General features: G+C 33.9%; 1 protein-coding gene across 4 annotated transcripts in view; it reads left to right on the forward strand.

Annotated features, from left to right (window-relative positions):
• Window positions 1–21,448, forward strand: part of SKIC3 (SKI3 subunit of superkiller complex) — a 76,907-nt gene that overhangs the window by 29,339 nt on the left and 26,120 nt on the right. For all 4 annotated transcript variants that reach the window (XM_001918332.6, XM_005599554.4, XM_070233301.1 and 1 more), the window contains 16 exons: window positions 241–365; window positions 1,303–1,556; window positions 2,823–2,925; window positions 5,328–5,504; window positions 5,593–5,737; window positions 5,896–5,974; window positions 6,059–6,120; window positions 6,233–6,289; window positions 7,706–7,774; window positions 9,491–9,565; window positions 10,223–10,364; window positions 12,513–12,606; window positions 14,806–14,883; window positions 17,048–17,172; window positions 17,980–18,103; window positions 20,891–21,112. In XM_001918332.6, the coding sequence (XP_001918367.3) occupies window positions 241–365; window positions 1,303–1,556; window positions 2,823–2,925; window positions 5,328–5,504; window positions 5,593–5,737; window positions 5,896–5,974; window positions 6,059–6,120; window positions 6,233–6,289; window positions 7,706–7,774; window positions 9,491–9,565; window positions 10,223–10,364; window positions 12,513–12,606; window positions 14,806–14,883; window positions 17,048–17,172; window positions 17,980–18,103; window positions 20,891–21,112 (1,931 nt within the window). The remainder of the gene's footprint in view (window positions 1–240; window positions 366–1,302; window positions 1,557–2,822; window positions 2,926–5,327; window positions 5,505–5,592; window positions 5,738–5,895; window positions 5,975–6,058; window positions 6,121–6,232; window positions 6,290–7,705; window positions 7,775–9,490; window positions 9,566–10,222; window positions 10,365–12,512; window positions 12,607–14,805; window positions 14,884–17,047; window positions 17,173–17,979; window positions 18,104–20,890; window positions 21,113–21,448) is intronic.

Here is a 21,448-nt window from a genome sequence, read left to right on the forward strand (position 1 = left end):
TTTTTTTTCTTTGTCAATGCAATAGAAATATTTTTGCCACTTTATAAGTAGAATAAATTTTTTTCATTGCCTGATATTAAATTACTCATCACTTATTGTTGAAACTGTAGTTCAGTATATACCAGTGTAAGTTTAAAAAGTCAGAAGTGGTAAATGAAAATATATTTGTGTAGTTTACATAGCTGTTTTATATTTTCAGGATATTCAATATCTCTAATATTAGTCTTTTCTTATTATTAGGAAACTGCCCTGGCTATCCTAACAACAGTCACTCAAAAGGCAAGTGCTGGAACAGCAAAATGGGCCTGGCTTAGGCGAGGACTATACTATTTGAAAGCTGGTCAACATTCTCAAGCAGTGGCTGAGTAAGGCTCCTTATTATATTTAAACTCTGTTAGACAGCCTAATGGCTCCTGAATCAAACTCCACTTATTTGCAGAATGAACTTACAGTTTGCCTCATACCAAGTTGTATTTTGAGGGAAGAAATAGCGAAATTTATTTATGGTTGATTGGTTCTTATTATCTGCAAGGCACTGGAATTGCAAAAATTAAATTATGGATTAAGTGATGTCCTCTTTTAGAAGATAGCCAGTCTAGTGAAGCGAAGTCTTAATAGTATCATATATGTAGTTGGTTCTCAAAAGAAATTGAAGGAATGATAGAAAGCTGAGGTTAGTGTCTTTGTTGATCTCCCTCTGACAGGCATTGTTTTGGGCTGGGGAGACATTTGGCAGCTTGAAGGGCATTTGGAGCAGCTCATTTTTAGTAATTTGGTTTGACCTGTGTACTTAAGGGTAAATAAAATATATTTGAATCAAAGTTGTTTCTGATTTATGTTAATATCTAGAATTCAGGCATTTTAGATTTTTCCCAGGATATGGAATTTGATCAGAAATTAAAGCATGCCTGTTATTCCCATTTTTCACCTGTGATATTTCTGTTTTGGTAGGACTGGTGGGGGTTTATAGACTGTGATGAGGCGCACTGAGATGTATACCCATTCTGGTAGGATAGGAAACTGGAGTTCTTCCAGATAGTCAAGAGAAAGAAATTTTGGTCAGCACTTCTTCAAAAAAGTATTTTGTTTGTATTCATTCCAAAATTGTAAGAAAATTTCTTAGTATTAGAAAAATTCAAGCCATAAAAGGAACACGTATGCCTGCTTTAAATAGCATTTTTATAAATAGAAGTGGTCATGGATATGTGTGATTCAGTTAAATTATTTATTTTATATTTTCCTTCCAAATGTGAAAGTAGTTCTGTTACTTTTTAGTTCTCTTACTGTTTCTTGAAATTTTAGTTTACAGGCAGCATTAAGGGCAGACCCAAAGGACTTCAATTGTTGGGAGTCATTAGGAGAGGCTTACTTAAGCAGAGGTGGCTACACAACAGCCTTGAAATCCTTCACGAAAGCCAGTGAGCTGAACCCAGAATCCACATACAGTGTGTTTAAGGTTGCAGCAATACAGCAAATCCTAGGCAAATATAAGGAGGCTGTAGCTCAGTACCAGCTGATCATTAAAAAGAAAGAAGATTATGTGCCTGCTTTGAAAGGTAATTTCTTTTTAATAGCTGCTTTGACTTTTGTGATAGTGAAGTATGAAATCCTTGAGTAAATTTCCTACATGTATTGAGTAACTTGGAAAGGACTTCTTTAGTTAACAGCAAGCGTCAATTCAGTGTGAGCCTGTTATAGTACAGCTTGTTATATAGATTTGAATATAGAAAGGTCAAATCTTGTTTCATAATAGTTAGTAAATAGTGATATGATAGCTAACTTTTAGGTGAATAGCGTGATAGCTATTTGATCTGAAAATGGATCTCTAAAACAAGAGTTTCTGTGCTCTTATGTTTTGATAGCTAATTCACTATATCCTCAGAATATCTTAATACTTTTTAATTACTTTATAAATTGTAGAAGCTCATTTTTTCAATTTTTGAACTTTAGAGGCAACTTGCATTGTTTTGTAGTTATCTAAATTAATTTCAGTTCCACTGTAGATAGCTATTCCTTCTAACAAATTATTTTTGGTAATATAAAGTAAAACACCAACGTCCATGTCTAAATTTTATATGATTTATATATGACTTGTGATTTATGATTCCTATATGATCTATATTTATATATGATTATAAAATCTGTGATTTTATATGATCTAAATTTTTTATGATTATATCTAACAGTTAAAAAAAAAAATCTCTGGAGTTCCTTATATATGCTTTCCTGGATTTCCTTGTCCTTTTTAAAGAAACAATTGAAGTTTAAATCAGAAATAGTATCTGTTGTAAATGGCGTGTAAGTTGGGCCTTGAAAACCTTTTTAAAAAAAGAATTTGTAAAACTCTCTCCTCAAGAGAAGGAGAACTCAAATTTATTAAATATTTACTAGGCCCTTTAGGAAATTGCTGCTTCATTTAATTTTTATAGTATGGTTTGCTATACAGTTTTGCTTGTGAAAAGATCAAATCTTGTTTCACAACAGTGATAAATAGTAATATGATAGAGAGTGGCATTTAGGTAATATCCCCATTTTCAAATTTGAGGTTTTAAGAGCTAAATAACTTGCCTAAAGTCAAGGAAATTCTTAGATTCTGTAGATAGTTTTTATCACCTTTAGTATGTATTTACTCCAACAGAACCCTGCCATTTGAATTCCTTACTAAATGTATGTAAGACCATGCTTAAAGATAATTTTTATAAAATACCATTAAGTTTTGTTTTCTGGAAAGTGGCTTTAATATGATACCAATAAATTTATTTGAAGTTCATTCTAAGTGTTTCTTTTACGTGTTTTAATAACTAAAACTTACCTGATTTTAGGTTTGGGTGAATGCCATCTCATGATGGCAAAGGCAGCTCTAGTCGATTATCTTGATGGGAAAGCTGTAGACTACGTAGAGAGAGCGCTGGAATATTTTACTTGGTTAGTATTATTCTTACTATTCATTGTGTGTATTTTCTTAGTATTATAATAAAGCCAAATTTAAAAAATCATTCTATGTTTATTCTTTAGATAGAGCAATCATTTTTCAGAATATTAAACATGAAGGATAATGGACTAGCCACTTAATTCTGTAACATACATATTGTATTAATTTTGTGCTGGGAAATAGATACAATTGCTTGCTCTCAGTTGCAGCTGATGTGCTGGATGCACAGGGAAAGATGGAAAGGAGGAAGCCACAGCTCAGATACCATGTATTAGTGTTCTTTTTCAGGAGACCGAGAAATGCTAGTATCTAATTGGAACTGATTGGGAAATAGGGCTTCCGGTGCACAATATGCTTTACATTCAGTGCAAAGGGCCTGTTTGAGCCTTATTGGTAGGGCTAAAGGTAAGGGGAAATGAGCAAGCTGATTGCTCCTGGAGAGAACCTGTGTAGGAAAAAAAGTGATGTCTAATAACAAGAAAGGAATCAGAAAAATTTGAGTAAATCTGGTATTTTATAGAACTGTAAATTTGTTAGTTAGATAAAAGTGTTATTTGTAGTGGATGACTTTAAAAATCCACAAGTTAGACATATATTTGAATATTTTAGTGTTAAACATCTTTTTTGTGCTTTGCTCCCTTTCTTTTTCTACTTGCCTTCTCCTCTGTTTTCTCTTGGCTTGGTTGCTCCAGAATTGCTTTGCTTCGAATATGAACCAAATCTGAAATGAAAACCTTAGCCTTTGTGCTCCCACTGATTTTTATCACTGCTTTTCAAGTCTCACATAATATAGTTCTTTCCAAAGAGGAAGGTATTGTAAAGAGGGCATACCTTGTTGGAACTAGTATTTAAGAGTAAATGTGAACCTTTGAGTGATAAAACTTCAGCTACAGATACTGCCTTTCTGAGCTTGGGAAATTTTGCTCTGGCTAGGATTGTAGCACTCAAACAATTTTGAGGAGGTATATAAAACTTTTTAAGTGATAATTCCCAAATTTATATTTACTTCTAGACTTGAAAGTTCACACTACCACAATTCTTATATAAGAGTGATAGAACTTATTTCACTTTGCAGGTATTTTATTTTTATTTTTTTTGTGAGGAAGATTGGCCCTGAGCTAACAACTTTTGCCAATCTTCCTATTTTTGCTTCAGGAAGATTGTCCCTGAGCTAACATCTGTGCCAGTCTTCTATTTTGTATGGGGGACCCTGTAACAGCATGGCTTGACGAGTGATGTGTAGGTCTGCACCCAGGATCCAAATCTGTGAACCCGGGGCTGCTGAAGTGGAGTGCACGAACTTAACCACTACACCACCAGGCCGTCCCCAGATATTTTATTTTTTATTGAACTTAAAAGGAGATAAGAGTTTAGGTTAAAATTACCTATGTTTCCCTTTTTGTCTGTTTTCTTTTTTTATGCTGTCAGTTGTAGAAATTATGCTAAGATATTTAGGCAAAGGAACTACAGATAGTATTGTCCTTCTGATTCTCTCAGTGAGCTTTCTGTAGTGACTGCAATAATCAATCTTACTTCTCAGGAAGGCATTGGAAAATGATTTTTGGCTGGACTCCATAAGTAGAAAAGGCTATGAAAAATGTTCCATCTGCTCGTCCAGCTGCCAGTGTAACACAGCTTTTTGTGATAGCTGATTATTGAGACTTGGCTTAGGCGAAATGGCTTTGTTTTATTTATAAGATCTCAAGAAGAGAAAAATGAGAAATGTATAACTGAGATTTTCTCATTCTGGAGAGAAGTACCCTTTTTCATTATAATTAATAGTTTTATTTACTTTCTGAGCTTATTCATTCAGTCATACTTGCTTCAATAAATATAGGTTTTCACTTTTTCATATTTAGATATTTGTTATTCTTTGTCTCTGAGGGTAAAAATCCTTTGGATCACCAAATATATTTGATATGTTATACATTTACTAGTCTTTTTTTATTTAAGGGAAGATCTGTAAGCAAAACTGAGTTTATAACAACTTTACTGCTTTGATTATTGTTTAAACAGACAAATGCAAAGAGATGGTTTAAAAAATTCAGTATTAATGATAAATTGGTCCTGGAAAATTTATCAATTAATTTTGTGATTTCTGCTACTTCTAACAAAAATAATGAAGAGTAGCGAATATTTGTAAAATTTCTGGCACTTAAAACAATCAATTTCTTCTCTTCCCTCCTTTCCTTTCTTCTTCCTAATAGGGCAGTGATAAGATGTAATTCAGTTAGCAGGGATTTAGTAAAGCATTCACTACACCTAACTAAAGAAGTAACTCTTAATCAGGATTGTATGTACAGTTTTTCTGTTTTAATCGTAAGTAGTAATGAGGAAGATAAATTCTGTTCTTTTTGGAAATAGTTCCTAAGAATCCTACTGTTTATCTTTTTAGGGCTCTGCAGCATCGAGCTGATGTGTCTTGCCTTTGGAAGCTAGTTGGGGATGCTTGTACGAGTCTGTATGCTGTCTCACCATCTAAAGTGAATGTTAATGTTTTAGGAGTCCTTCTGGGTCAAAAAGAAGGAAAACAAGTATTAAAGAAAAATGAGCTCCTTCATCTTGGAGGAAGGTAATTTACAAAGATTGCCAGTTAATGACATTCAAATTGAATTAAGACATTTTAATAAAATATAACATTCACTTTTATATTTCCACAGGTGTTATGGTCGTGCATTAAAACTGATGTCTACATCTAATACATGGTGTGATCTTGGAATTAATTATTATCGCCAAGCACAACATCTAGCAGAAACAGGCAGCAGCACAAGTGATCTTAAAGAGTTGTTGGAGAAGTCTTTACATGTATGGTTTTGAGAAATTTTTTATAGACTTTTTAAAAAACTAAGTGCTTTTCTGAAAGATATTTTTGATAAATACTATAGTGTTTACACATAAAACCACATTTATCTTGATAGAAATAATGATATTCCAAGAGATAAAAGTCTGATTTTACTTTTCAGTGTCTGAAAAAGGCAGTGAGACTTGACAGTAATAATCACTTATACTGGAATGCCCTTGGTGTGGTTTCGTGTTACAGTGGTAAGAATTGAGTAACACTTCCATTTTTTTAGAAGATTGTTTCGAGTCATAAAGATCAGTTTCATCAAATTCTATATTTTTCAGGTATTGGAAATTACGCCCTTGCTCAGCACTGTTTCATCAAATCAATCCAGTCGGAACAAATTGTGAGTGTTCTGTGTCTGTCTGAAAAAAAACCTCAAAAGTTAGTGTTAATAATTTTCTGAGACTGCCATGTAGACAAGGGACCTAATTTTTTTTCATATGTATGTTTCTTAGAATGCTGTTGCATGGACCAACTTGGGAGTGTTATACCTTGCAAATGAAAACATTGAGGTAAATGCGTTGTCTGTTTTGTCATATTTAAAGCAAAGAACATTGTCTGTATATGATCTCTTCATAATAGCTCAACTTCTTGTGGAGAAATACTTTGCACGTTGTTATCTATCCAGTATGCTCTCTAATATGCTAGATAATTGATGACATTTACTTTGTTGTATTGAATAATAAATATGTAAGATTTGTTTTCCTTTCCATGCCACCCAAGAAATTTCTGGTTTTATAATTATGTTGTTTTTTCATTTAGAGATTAAAACAATTCTATTATGAATTATTCGGGTGCTTTTGTTTTTATCTGCTCACATGTAAGAGGAGTCCTGTGTGGGCTGTTTTGGGGTGGGGTGATGTAGTAGGGAGATGATTAGTGTTTTCTAGCAGCTTAAACTTGATGTTGGCTTGGATGATTTAGGTTGGGCTTTGGTGGATATTAATCCCTTTAAATGCCACAATGTAATTTGCCATACTTGAAGAGTTCCATACTTGGAACTCCAGTACCTGGGATCGTGTTTTAGGTCATGTTTAGAAGTTTTCACTGATCTATAGATGATAGCACGTCTGTATTGTTTTGTGTTTCAGCCGGTATGTTGAATATCATCCTTTTAAAATAGCTTCAGTAATATTCTCAGGGGTACGTTAAGTCACTGCAAAGATTGCTTTAGAAGATTGTAAATAGAATGAAAAAATATTAATTTGGATCTTAAAATATGTGAAAATATTTTTAAAGAATTTAAACAAAGCAAAGTCTTAGTCAGTAAGCTTATGAATGCAGTTTTATGATAGCGTGTCACAGTTGTTGCCCGTGAGCTTACTTTTTTATAGGAAAAATAAGACTGTTTCCTGCCATACATAGATTACTGAGAAAAAGATATAAATCAGCATGTAATAATAGCTATTCTTTGTAGCAGAAAAAAAAGCATGCAACTTAATGAGTCCAAGTGCAGTATCTTTAGAGAGTCCTGACTGCTTAGCACAGGTGTCTGTTGACCACTCTTTTTTGCCTGGTAGCAGGCGTGTGTCTCAGACCTGATTGGTTGCTGGTTCTTATCCTCCCAGTTAAGCCCAAGGAGAGGAAAATAGATACAGGGTTATCTGATTACTCCCATCAAACCCATGGCTAGCCAATGGATGGATGATTGGTTAAAAGTTCTACAAACTATGAGATAGACACGCGTATTGCCCTTTTGCTGGGGACCGGAACCCCTGAGCTTGTAGAATCTACAGGAGTGTTCTAGGGCTGTGCAGTTAAACCATTGTTTTAAACATTGCTAATTGTGCTTAAACAGTGAAGCTTTAGGTTCATATGTATTTATGGTGACAAGTCTGACTTCTGTTTTATGCTTTTGAAACATAAGCAATATCATATTAAGCTTATAAAATGACTTAATGTGTTGTTTTCTTGCCTTTTTTTCCTAGCAAGCTCATGAGGCTTTCAAAATGGCTCAGTCCCTTGATCCATCTTATTTAATGTGCTGGATTGGACAAGTAAGACATATAACATAGTTATTAATAATCCTATGATATAAAGAACCTATTAATATAAAGTAGTATAAATAACCTATTAATATAAATAACAATGATAATAGTGACAACAGGTAACATTTGAGGGCTTTCTTTGTGGCAGTCACTGTGCTAGGCTCTTTGTATACATTATTTCAGTTAATCTTTATCAGTCCTTTGAGGTGGTGGTTGTTAAACTCATTTATAGATGTGGCAATTGAAACTCAGCGTAAGTATCATGCCCAAGGTCATACAGCTTGTAAGGATTAAGCTTTGATCTGGAGGGCTTTGAACCCCGTCAGTCTCACATTATTATGCTTAAAAGAATAAACTCAGAATTGTTGTTTTAACAAACATTTGCCAAAAACAAAAAACAAAAATCATTTACAATGATCATTTTGATTATGTTTTCTCATTTTCTGTTAAATTTTCATATTTGATTTGGTCCTTGTTTATGAATGTTCTCCACCTCTCACCTCCTCTAAGTGTAGATTTTGGTACTGCCAAACAGGAATCAGGATACTTGGTTGCTAGTCTGAGTCTGTCATTGACTGACTGTTTTACCTTGTCATATCACTGCTGGATTTCATTTCTCACCTGAGAAAGGAGATTGGATTGAGTGGCCTCCAAGGTCTTGCCTAGTTGAGAAATTGTAATGAATTAGTAAGTAGTTGTTTTGGTTCAGAGAATAGTGGGAGCGTCAGCCATATCAAAAAATCATTATTCAGGGTTTATTTATCTTTCATTGTACTTTTGACTCTTGGATCTCATTCTAGTTAGTTGGTGAAGCAAGCGGAGTTAGAAAGGCAAACCCCTGTTCCCATTGACTGTGGTAGTATCTGGAAGCAATGGCATTACTATACTAATCTCTATGTAAGTTACTGGACCCAGCTGACCCAACAATGTGCATTTCTAACTGCTCTGAAGTGATGGTGGCGATGCTGGTCCAGGGACTTCATGTTGAGTAGCACTGCCCTAGGTCAGTAAATCTTAGTTGCTTAGCAGAGTTACCTAATTTTTTTTTTTGATTATTTTTGTTCTTAAAAATAATTTATTTTAGAAGGTAATTGGTAGATTTAATTAAAATGTTAACAATAGAAGTGAGACAATATTAATTTCTTAATATTAGTAATGTATGATAACTAAAAAACCTGATTTCTTATAAAAGATGGAGGAGGTTGAAAGTAATTTTAACTTGTTATATAGTCTGCAAAGTCAAAAGCATAGATATAATATTTAAAGTCTTGAGGAAGTTTTAAAAAATAAACATGTTGAGACTCTACCCATATCTTTGGAAACTAGATATCTAGGGGTGAAGACCTTTTAAAAAAAGCCACCAGGTGAATCCGAGGTGATCCTGTGATTAAGAACCCTACTCATGACAAATATGAACAGATAAGGGTGAGAGAGAAGGGAGAAGGTAGCACAGCTTCATCAGTGTTCTGAGGAATTTTATGTGGATTATTCCACCACTGCCTGCTTACAGATGGAATTCTGAAAGCATCTGTGGGCTTAAGGGTCAACTTAATCAGTCGTTCAGGTTCTCTGAACCATGGGAATATGGTAACCAAGATGGAAAAAGAAATTAACTTTGCTTTTAAGCACAGCTAATAAGCCTTTGGTTCTTCCAAAGAGTTTCACTTATTATTATTATTATTATTCCTTTTAAACACATTAAGAACCTCTTTTTTCCTTTTCTAGGCTCTTATTGCAGAGACAATTGGAAGTTATGACACTATGGATCTCTTTAGGCACACTACAGAACTCAATATGCATGTAAGAATTTAAGCATTCTTGAGGATTTGTTAGTGAATACACTAATGTTTGAGAAATGTTTGTTTGAGAAAATGAATATATGAATATATGATGGTATCAGACGTTATTGACAGCAGTTGTCTCTATTCCTTTTTTTCCCTTAGAAAGAGATAAGTTGTCTTTAATTAAAAACTTCTCATTTTCATGTTCCTATCGTCTTGCAAGAGCTGAGAAGCAATGACATTGGGATTTAATAGATGCAGTAGTCATGAGGAACAGAAACTGAGGCTCTTGGGAAAAATAAACCTGAGATAAGGACTAGACTTGGTTGACATTTCTAGATTATTTAATGGAAGTGTTTTAGAATAATTCTTTTAATCGGTAGTTGTTAGTTTGACCTATGGGAATGGGGTTGAGAAGAAGCAAACCAGCCAGTCAGATGGGGCTCTCTTTTCTGCACTTTATCGCATTTGATTCTTCTAATTAGGCTTGAAGCAAGTGATTTAAATATGTTCTTAGCTGTGTTGTATCATGGTGACTCTTTATGTAAAGGCACTGAACAGTTGACTTAAAGAAGACTAAGATATGACTTTTACTGTATTAAGTGCATTGTTTCATTTGTTAATTTTTATTGGCGGCTTATCCTATGTCTGCTTGTTAACTTTGGCTTTTTTAAAGACGGAGGGAGCAATAGGTTATGCCTATTGGGTCTGTACAACATTGCAAGATAAAAGCAACAGAGAAACAGAGCTGTACCGGTACAACATCGTCCAGATGAATGCTATTCCAGCAGCACAAGTTGTTTTGAGTAAATACATAGGTAAGTCACCTGTTGTATAATGGCAAGATGTTTGAATAACTGTTGAAATAGTTGAAAGAACTTTTAAAAATAGTTAATTCCATATTAAATATAAAGGTTCCTTAAGACATGAATTTGTTATTTTTACCATTAAGGGCCAAGTAGTCTACTTTTTAAACTTTATTAAGAACTTTTGAAGAGTGAAAATTGTTGTTACCCAATGATTCAAGATAGAAGTGATTTCCATGTTGTAGTGGGGAGCATTTGGAGCCTAATGGGCCTGAGTTGCTGCTATTCTAGCTCTGCTGTTTACTTTCTCTGCAGTCTTAGGCCAAGTATTTTACTTCCCTTAACTTCTGTTCACCTTGGAAAGACGAGGTCATAATTCCTAGGTTATAGAGATGTGAGAATTAAATGAGGTAATTTGCTTCAAGTTCCAAACCCAGTGGCTTTAACCTCTCACGTTAACACCTGATTTTCCTTCAAGATACTGGAAAAATATGTTTAGGCATAGGAAAAGGACAGAATGGTGAAGTTTATTAACTATCCATTGTAATAATTTTCTTTCTTCCTTAAAAACACTACCATTGGGTTTTGATCTCTGCTGTACCACTTAGTAGCCATGATGAAATCTTGGGCATGTCAGCAAGTTGGTTCTCCCATCTGTAATACACTAATGAAAGTATCTATTGCCTAGAGTTTAAATGAGATGATTTATACAAAATGTTATGCAGAGTACCTGGCATACCCTAGATGCTCAAGAAATGTTAGTTTCACTAGCATTTTATTTAACCCTTGACAAAATTCTAATAAAGAAGCAGGGAGTTTAAGCAGGAATATTGACAATTGAATAATATGAAAAATCAGGTAAGCTATGAAAAGCAGAAGAGAAAATGCCCTTCATAAATATTGAGAGGATTGTAATACTCTTTCTGCATTGAGCCAGGAGCACTTGAGGAGAAGGCAGTTAGCTTACAAACATCAGCTCTTTAGGGCATTAACGTCTTAGGCAGTATGCCAGAATGAATGACTCCAGTGAATACCTGGAGCCTCTGAGAACAGGTATGATCAGAAACTTTATTGATAAGTTCCCTTACAGAATGGGTAACGTTTGTAAAGGATTTACATAAAGAAGAAATCTTTAAGCTTTCTGCAAAATTCAGATACCCAGAACAATGAACAAATCATTCCCTGACAGTTATGCATAGTTAGGTTTTTAACTCTATAGTGGAGCCATATCTTATACTCATTTAACAAATTCAACTGTATGGCCAGAAAACATAATAATAAATTAGAAGCAAAAAAGAGAGTGGGGTAGGGGACAAGAGAGAGTGCAGACAGTCTTTTCATGTATTCTGCTGACTGTTTACCTCAAGGTGAGTGTGGATGGAAGGCATGGCTCTCCTCTTACTCAGTTTGACCCAGTTTTGGTGACCCTCTTGTGTGGTAACTTTAGGATTTTTCAAGAAAAACCTGACTATGTGATTTTCACCTAATGCTTTGATGTTAGAACCAAACCATCACGTAAGATGTGATTACACTGTACTTTGTTAACTAATTTAAGGGATTTGAAGGTTTGCTTCTCAATATAACTTTTAAGTAGATCAGATATGTTTCTTTTTCTTTTGTACATTAGTAGGTACATGATGTTTTTTGACATTAAAATTTCAAATTTGAAAATTTCAAAATTTCAAACTGCATTGAAAGTGCCAAAATCATCCTCTGTTTCTAGTGTTCAGTACCGAGTTAATTTACTTTTTAAAAAACATAGAAATTGGAACCGAACCACCAAGAGAAATTGTTGCTAAGTTTAATCACAGGCAGGTTTAAGTGATTGGCCAGAGAACCTAATTTTCTTATAAATCAAATGACTAGTTTTAACGTGAGCTGTATTTTCAAATTATTATAGCTTTGAGGATAAAAATGTTTAAACTTTAAAACACATGTAGAAACCATGTATAGCTATAAATGTTATTCAGTAATTTAAAAGAGTCTCAAAATGAGTACTGGTATTTTGTAGTCAAGATAAAGTCAGACTACTATTCTTAATGCCGGTGATCTCAGGAGATAATCTGGTGTTTAAGATATTGAAAAAATTGAAAATGAAACTAATATTTTACAACACAACCATTATGCACATGTAAAGAAAAAGTATTTTTGGATTTCCAGAAAGAATTCAGAATTATGCTCCAGCTTTCACAATGTTGGGCTACTTAAATGAACATCTACAATTGAAAAAGAAAGCAGCGGATGCATACCAAAGGTAAAGTCGACATTTAATTGGAATGCAGTCCTTATTTGTCAGTTGGCCTTTTTTATTTAGTCTCATTCTCGTGAAGAAGATACTAAATAAATGTTTGGATTCTTTTCCTGATCTTTCATTATCTATTGTTGTTAAATCTTTGAAGGTGAAAAGATGCAGTTCCAAATTTTCAGCTATATTTTGGTTTCTATTGCTCAACCTGAGAGAGTGAAGAAAAAACAAAAGCCAAGCCAAAACACCCCCTCGCATTTTGTTTTAGAAAAATTTGTCCCTTCAGACTTTGTTAGCTTTATTAAATACATCTATTTATTCAGAGAAGAAATAAGAACATTGTATGTTTGTTTGAATCACTTTAATATCTTCTATATATTTATTCATTCAGTAAATATTAGTTGAACTGTTTTGTGCCAAGCAGTTTCCTTGGCACTGGCAATTTAGCAGTGAATTTAGACAGACACAGGCCCCGTTCTCATGGAGCTCGTGTTCTGGTGTGGGGAGACACATGGTAAGCTAATAAACATCTGTGATGGTAATAATTGCTGAGAAAGAAAATTGAAGTAGGGTGAAGGGGCAGAGACTGCAGAGGCAGCCAGTGAATTTGAGTAGGTTTAAGAGGGATAGCTTTACTAAGGAGGCAGTTGAGGCCTGGCCTTAATGAAATGAGGCCGCAAGCCATTTGGTCATCGGAGCCGGAGCATCCTAGGCAGAAGAAACAGCAAGAGCAGGTGCTCTGATACTGGAGTGAACTTGGCATGTTGATGAAACAAGGACAGTGTGCTCAAGTGGAATGACCAGCCGGGAGAAGGGTAGGAAATGAAATCAATTTGAAGTTTTATTCTCTGCAAATTAATTGATTCATGAATGAGAAAATAACTATTGATCTTTTGAGTACTAGATGAAAAGCTAAAAGACTTGATTGCCTAACCTCTGAGGCACATCATTGCCCTGAATCTAAATAAATAAGTATTTAGAAGAAGGCTTGTTGGATAAAAAGTAATTGAGGTGTCTCAAATGCTTTGCCATCCTTTTATGGATCTCTCTGTAGTTCAAAGGAGTATTCACTAGATGGTACTGGAGGCTGTGTAATGAACAAGTTATTTTTCCAGGTGTATATGGAGAGAGGATTATGAAAAACCACAGTTCTATTTCTTTCAATGTCACAGTAAACTTAGCAGTAAACAAACTGTATAAATATGATAGAAGACAACAGTGAGAAGGATTTTTAAACTGAGAAAACTAAGCGGCTTTAGGGTGCTTGCTGCTTTTTTGTGTGCAAATTATAATCACAAATATTGTGAATCTAACGCTTGTTATAGCTTTGGCTTAAAGTGGCAACCTCACAGTCACTTGGATGTGCACAACTCCTTCTCGACTGATCACTGCTTTTGTTTTTCACCTTAAACAAGTATTTGAGGCTTAAAACTACAAATTAGGTATAAATCTAACCAGATGCATAGTTTTTAATATAATACTGTCTTTTAGGCTTCTCTGGCAAATTTTTGTTTTACATGCAACATCAGGGGGATTAAAAGCTTTTCTTGGCTATTTCTCCCTGGCTAATCCTCTTTAAACAGAAAAGAAAAAAAAACACAAAAATCTTACTAAATATCCAACTCCTTTTAGTTGTTAAGACATTCCCTGCTTGCCCAAAGAGGGCTGAGCATGAGAAGGTAGAATATTGGCTGTCAGCATGCTAATGGGTTTGTTCTCAGCCTCCAGGGACTCCTGATGACCCTTCCTTTCTCTGAACTCAAGATTGCTTAAATATTTTTCTGTATGTAACAGGTAAAGACACAGGAAAGCACTCAATTTCCTGGTTTCCTAAGTCAGATTACTAGTGTATAAGTATTTTTGATAGTGTTTTCTATGTACTTCAAATATCTCAAAACTTAAACATCGACATCATTGTTTCCCATATTTAGATTAAAATTTTTGAAATATTTAAAACTCAAGTATTATAAACAATTTTGATTATTAAGAGGTTACTTTATCAAAGTTATTTTCCTGACAATCTAAAATCTAAATATTAAGTGCTTTTGTGGTACCAATTTAATAAAATATGAATAAGCTGTTAGAACTAGCATTAAAGAATTAGAATTAAATGCAGAAAACAAAAATCTGTAGATTCAGTTAAGGAGGAAGGGTAAAAGAATGCTATTGCATAGAGATAACTTAAAATACTTTGTCCTTTTTTTTAAGGGCAATTTTGTTGTTACGGACTGAAGAAGACCAAGATACTTACAATGTTACAGTAAGAAATTATGGCAGATTATTATGGTAAGCATATTTTTTCCCATTAGTTCTCTGCATCTCTTAGATTTTTTGGTGAAAGCTATGGAACTAGTGAGATGGTGACCAGTTTCTAGAGTAGTGGGACATGTATAAATGAGTAGGATGATGACATTCCCCCGGGATACATAATTCCCACAGTAGCAGGCTGTATTCACAGTTTCCTGTACCTGTAACCCAACCCCAGTGTGCTTTATGGGGAGCAGGTTTAGAATTGATGGTTGTGGACTAGACAAGAAAACATTTGGAAGAAAGGCAACTGCTGTTCTGTTAGTAGAAATCTAGTTAATTGAAAGAGGATTGGATTTTTTCTGATTTGTTATATGTTCTTAAACTGGGGATAGACATTAGGGGTCCAGAAATCCTTTTGAAATAGTACACAGAAATTTGTATGTGTGTGCATTTGGGGGATGGAGAAGGAGCCAAATAGCTTTCTTCAGATTCTTAAAGACTTCTGACTTCAGCAAAGATTTAAAAAAAAGAGTAGATTAAAAACCAGTTGTTTTAGAGGGTAGAACTAGGACCAGAGAATAAAAATGTTATGGGAGGAGGAAGGTTTTTGGCTCAAGTTAAGGAGGCATTCCTCAAGATGATAACTGCCCCAAAATTGAATGGTTCAATTTGAAACACGTTGTTAGAACTGTAGTATGATATCTTGGGATTAGTGCCTACATGTTTTAAGGAGCTACATAGTAGAGATATGAGGTAGACAGATCTTTTATAACTGTGTAACTGAACCATATATAGACAGGAAAGTTTTTCTGTTCTGATTGCTTCTCCTTTCAATTCTTTTAAACTGCTGTGTTTAGGAGTTGATAGCTCTGTCAGTTCCAAGATTTTGTTGTAGCAGAAGGTAGATATGTTGTAAGAAATTGTGTGGAACACAGTATCTTTTCTCTTTAGTTTTGATGTTTCACATAATGTAAATATTTTAGAAGAAAATTTGTACTTCTCACCGAAAATAGGTCATCTGTTTTCTTTTTGTTTTTATTATGAAATATATTAAACATGCACAATGCAGTAATAGAGTGTAGAGCATAATTTAATGAATAGTCATCACTCAAATATAATAGATTTTAAAATTCTGTCAGTTGGCTCCAGGTTTCTTTTTCAAAGAAAAAATTACAGATAAAGTTGAAGGCCCCTTGTGCCCTTCTCTAGTTCCATTCTTTTCTCTACAAAAGTAATCACATGTTTGAAGATAATGTTCATTTAAAAAAGTACTTTTAATATATATGTGTGTATCTATAAACAATGTAAGGTAGCCCTCTTCCTTTCATCAAAATATTTATCAAAAGTTGAGTTTCTTGATTTTTCAATTCTTTCACCTTTATAGAACTAATTTTAGAAGCAAAGATATCCTGTATTTTTAGCTCCCACTTACACCTCCCAAGATTAAAAAGATTTTAGGAAAAGATTTCCAATAACAGATTAAAATTAGAAACCACTTCTGATTATAGTGATGGATACCAGACATAAGAGTCTCAAAGATGTAATGTGTCTATTCCAGGTGATGCAGCTTCTCTTCATTTTTAAATGAGCAGAACAAATTATTTTTCTGTTATTAAAAAGTATTGTTCTTTCATATCATATATAACACTTTTTACTTCCTATTAAATACATAAAAGAATAATGTATAGTTTTGTCTGTGGAATTTTAGTGTATCTATATGCCCTCCAAAGAAAAATGTATGTGCAGATAAACAGTTTACACAAAGGCCAAGTTTGATTCTGACTAGGTATTTTATGACTTATTAAGCTTTTCAGAGATTCTAGAACCATACTCATTGGGTAATATTTAATGTATTAAGCTTAAAAAATTACAGTTCTGTAAAAAGTCAAAATTATTTTTGTGAGTTGAGATTTTAATTTAAGTTTGTTAATAAAAAGAAACTTTGTAATTTAGCAGGACTGATCGTTTTCACATGTAGTTTAAAAGAAGCAAAGTATAAAGTTAAATCCCCTTATTACATACTATTTGAAATAAGTGATATGCCTTCTATTTTAATTTATGTCTTTTCTACAGTTTTAACACTGGTAGATGAAGTGGGTGAAGGTATTAAAAGAACTTAGTGTAATAATATCTTTATATTTTGGTGATATAAGCCAAAATTATTTTTGATATTAAAAGTGAGCTATGTTTTGCTTCTTAGTTCCATTGGTGAATATGATAAAGCTATCCAGGTTTTTAAGTCAACGCCTCTTGAAGAGTTAGAAGACATCATAGGTTTTGCGTTGGCTTTATTTATGAAGGGTCTGTATAAAGAGAGCAGCAAAGGTGAGTATGTTGCTTGAAGCCGAAGCACACATCTTGCTCTTCCAGAGCTGAGTAGAATTTAATCATGATGAGCTTATATACAGAAAGATGTAATATCGAGATGGGGGTAGGGGTTGCAGTGTTTATTAAAATCTGACTAGGAGTCAGGAACGATTCTAGGTGCTTTTTGTCTGTTCCCTCATTTAGTACATTTTTATGATGAATCTTGTAGCAGTATTAGAAGCTGAATATTATCTTCATTATTTAGATGAGGAAACTGAGGCCTGAGATCACTTAGGGTAGATATATGAGTTAGCATTTGGAAGCAGGTCTTTACTACTCCACAGTGCTTAAATGTAAATTTCTAGCAAATGAAGACCTCAATGCTTGTTAGTATATTTCGGTTTCTCCAAAAATGCTTATTGAGTGCATTTTCACATATTTAGGCCCAACCTATGTGTGTGCAGCTCATTGTAAGTATCTACTGCCGGGTAGAGTTGCTGATCTGCTCATGGGAATTTTGGTGGTATGTCAGTGGTCTCCACTTCTCTGGTAGATAGTGACTTAGACCCCTATATAGATTCTGAAGAGTAGAACTTGGGGAATGTCACAGAGTACTAATGATATCCCCACAATTACCTTGGAATAGCTACACCCAGTTAGATTATTATAAATTTTTATTCCATCTACTTGAAAACAAGGAAACAACAAGATAAATTTTAGTTAGACTTTTTTGGAAAATTGCATTAGGAAAGGAGAAATCTCACTCTTTGTCAATCAAGATTGCTTTTATATTGCTTTGTTTTTGTTTCCAACTCTATATAACAGCCTATGAGAGAGCATTGTCTATTGTTGAATCAGAGCAAGACAAAGCCCATATCTTGACAGCTCTGGCAATAACAGAGTATAAACAAGGAAAAATGGATGTAGCCAAGACGTTGCTATTTAAATGGTATGTATAGTTGACATTAATACTTAGCATGACCAGATCCTTAAATATGGGGTTAAAATTTCGAGCAATGTAAAATGAAGTTCTTAATGTTTTGGGAACTTTTTGGTGAACAAAAGGGCTTGGACCCGCCTGGTTCTGAAATGACAATCACAGATGGAGCCAGAGATCATGGCTTAATTCTTAGCTCTGGATCCATACAATCCTCAAAACCATCTTGTATTCTGTATGTATTATTTATTTTTTTAAAAGAGTAATTGATCACCTGATCTAGTAGGATCTTAAAATTTTAATGAAGATAGTCATACTGGCTTGTTTTTTGGTCTCTTGGGTTCCCAAAGAGATTTTTTTTCCTCTTTCCTGTCAAGTTAACCTGATAAAATAAAGTTCATATAAAGTTGAATCTTTCAAAAAAATTATACCAATATAACTTGTATCTATTTCTATATTTTGGAATAAGTTAATAAAATAGCAACCTATGATATCTGTGGTTATTTATGTAGTATTTTTTGACTTCTTAAAAAAATTTTTTGTAAGAAAGTTGACGTTAGCTTCCTTTAAAAGCAGTAGATGATTAATATATGTTATTGGACAGTGATTATCAATAACTACTTTATTCGCATTTTCAGTGGTACAAATCCTCATAGTACAGAATTGTCCCCCCTTGCAGGAAGACTACATTCCTGTCTCCCCTCCATTAAATGCTAGTAGCACTCCTTAATCATTGTGAAAATAAAAAAACTGCCTCCATGTATCTCTGAATTACTCCTCCCAAAGATGCGGGGAGGGAGATGATAAGATGGTACTAGTTGAGAACCCCTTCTGTGGATAAGCTTTATATTTGTTTATTTATTGTGATGCTTTTGTCCCATCCTGATTAAAGTCATTTTCTTGTATAATAAATACACACTTCTTTCTCTTCCTCTGCTATTTTGAGAAAACTAATCATAGTTTTTAAAAAGTCTTGTCACTTTACATGGATACACTCATGTAATATGTATATAAGGCTATAGATAACATGTTCAGAGAACTGAAATTTGCAAATGGCTTGGGGATAAGAATCATAGATGCTAATGTATCATTGTACTTATCAAGGGCAAAAGCAACCTGAAAGTAAACACAATTAGATTAGTCTTGGGTTTCTGTTTAAAACAGTAACCAAAATCAGTTTGAACATTTGTGGAAGTGGAGAAAAATAATAGAATATAATCTTAACCCTTTCCCTTTCTCTTATGAAAAAGAAAACCTTTACTTCCTTGTTTTGTGGTGTTGTATTTTATATAGTCTATGTTTCTTTTATTGTTTTTGATTCTCTGAATGTCATCTTTCAAACTTAACACTACCGCCTGCTCCCCTCCCTGCCCCTTGGCTTCTTTTCTTTGACTTCCCTTCTATGAAAAAACTCAGTTGGCAGTTCTTTATTGATCTTTTTTGGCATTCATACTTGGGAACTAAGCAGTGTCCTAGGTGCTTATTTAAGGGGAATAGGAGTAAGTTCTATACAAGGGGAAATAGTCTGGTTACCAACTTCATAGAATTTATGATATTAAATAACCACGTGTAAAATACCTAGAACGTGGTACAAGACCACGTGCAGGTACTGAGCATTCAGTCATGTTAGCTTAATGGGGTGTAGTCATTTAGAGAACAACTTAGGTTTTGTATATTGATAAATATTAGAGTAGATACCTTTTTTTTTTCTTTTGAACCAAGGCACAAATTGGAATTTCTTCTTTTGTTAGTATGGAATTTATATTTTATTATTTGCTTTTTTAATTGTACCAACTTAGAATGTGGTTATTTGTATTGATAGAAATGACTGTGACTATTGATATTCTTCCATATTTGGACTCCTACATTTATTAGCCCTTACTGTAAAAAGAGTACCGTGAGTTCTCTAAGTAAGCTGTTTACTCCAGAGCTGCCTATTGGAATTGATGATTTTATACCCGTTTGTAAAAATTAAATTCTAAACACTTCCTTCCAAAAAATAGTAGAAAGACAGTGGTAGGTATGTGATATTTTGTAAAGTTATTCATGTTTCTACTTAAATGAACTTTGTTTAAAAAGTTTTTGAAAGTTCCCTTGTTTTGTTACAGTACAATAATTCATGATTATTATTAGAAGTATTATTAAGCTTGTAGAGAGAGATAGATTTCTTCATTTAAATTCATAACGATTTCTAAACATTCTTGACCTTTACCTCCATAAGGCCAAATCAGATTTCATAGTTGAGAGAGAAAGAAAAAGCTAGACATTTACAGGCAAAATTTAAATTCTCCTTAAATTATAAAAATATTCACTTGAAATATGGTGGATATAGATACAATTTGTACTCTAAGCTCTGGTTTCAATACCACAGAGCAATAGGACAGAGTTTTCTGAGAAGGATAAAAATCAGATCTTACATTGAGAACTTTTCTTTATTTTTTGTACCTTCCAGGATTTTATTGAAACTGAACATTTTAGCAAAATTATTCTAATTATTTACCTAGACCTGAAACCCAAACAGGCTGATGTATATTTGTTTCTAAAACTTAGGTATAATGACCACAAAGGACATTTGGCTGTTGCTGCTCTGAAAGCCATTGGTACTTTTAACTGCTTCAGACATTCAGGGAAATTACTGTCCGTAGAAGCCAAGCAGTTTGTTTTTATATTTATCTCAAAGCTGGGCTTATTTGGTGAATCTTTAAGTAAATTGATTTTTCTACTAAATGTTAAATACGTTTTAATAGTTACACATTCCTGTACTCATAGCTAATAGGCAACTAAAAAATATTTTCACAGCTCTATCTTAAAGGAACCAACCACAGAAAGCCTTCAAACCCTGTGTGCTCTAGGACTGGCCATGCAGGATGCTACGCTGTCAAAGGCAGCACTTAATGAGCTACTGAAGCGCATCAAAGAGAAAGACAGCGCTTTCCAGAGGTGCCTTCTCACTTCAGCGATTTACGCACTGCAAGGCCGCAGCGTGGCAGTGCAGAGACAGGCATCTAAAGCCGTCCACAGGTAGAGTCTGTGCTTGTGCTCTTGGGGTCTAATTATACTTGAGGAGGTTGTTTTTGACATTTGGACCTTGTTAAGAATATTAAATGAGGTAATCGTATATATTTGGAAACCAACTTGTGGTTGTATGAAATTGTACATAGGACCAGGCAACTGACTGCACCTGTGGTTTCACCTGTAAAGATTTTTTTAATTCCGTAGAGAAAGAGAGAGATCAGAAATTCTGCCCTTATTCTGGTTAAGGCTTAATCCTTGTTTTAGTATGAAAGCTCTTAACTAGTTAAGTTTGCGATATTGTCAGTTTGTTGTACTGTCCAGTTTAATGGTTTGAGGAATTTT

Source organism: Equus caballus, chromosome 14 (genome assembly GCF_041296265.1).
Source record: "Equus caballus isolate H_3958 breed thoroughbred chromosome 14, TB-T2T, whole genome shotgun sequence".
Lineage (NCBI taxonomy): Eukaryota > Metazoa > Chordata > Mammalia > Perissodactyla > Equidae > Equus > Equus caballus.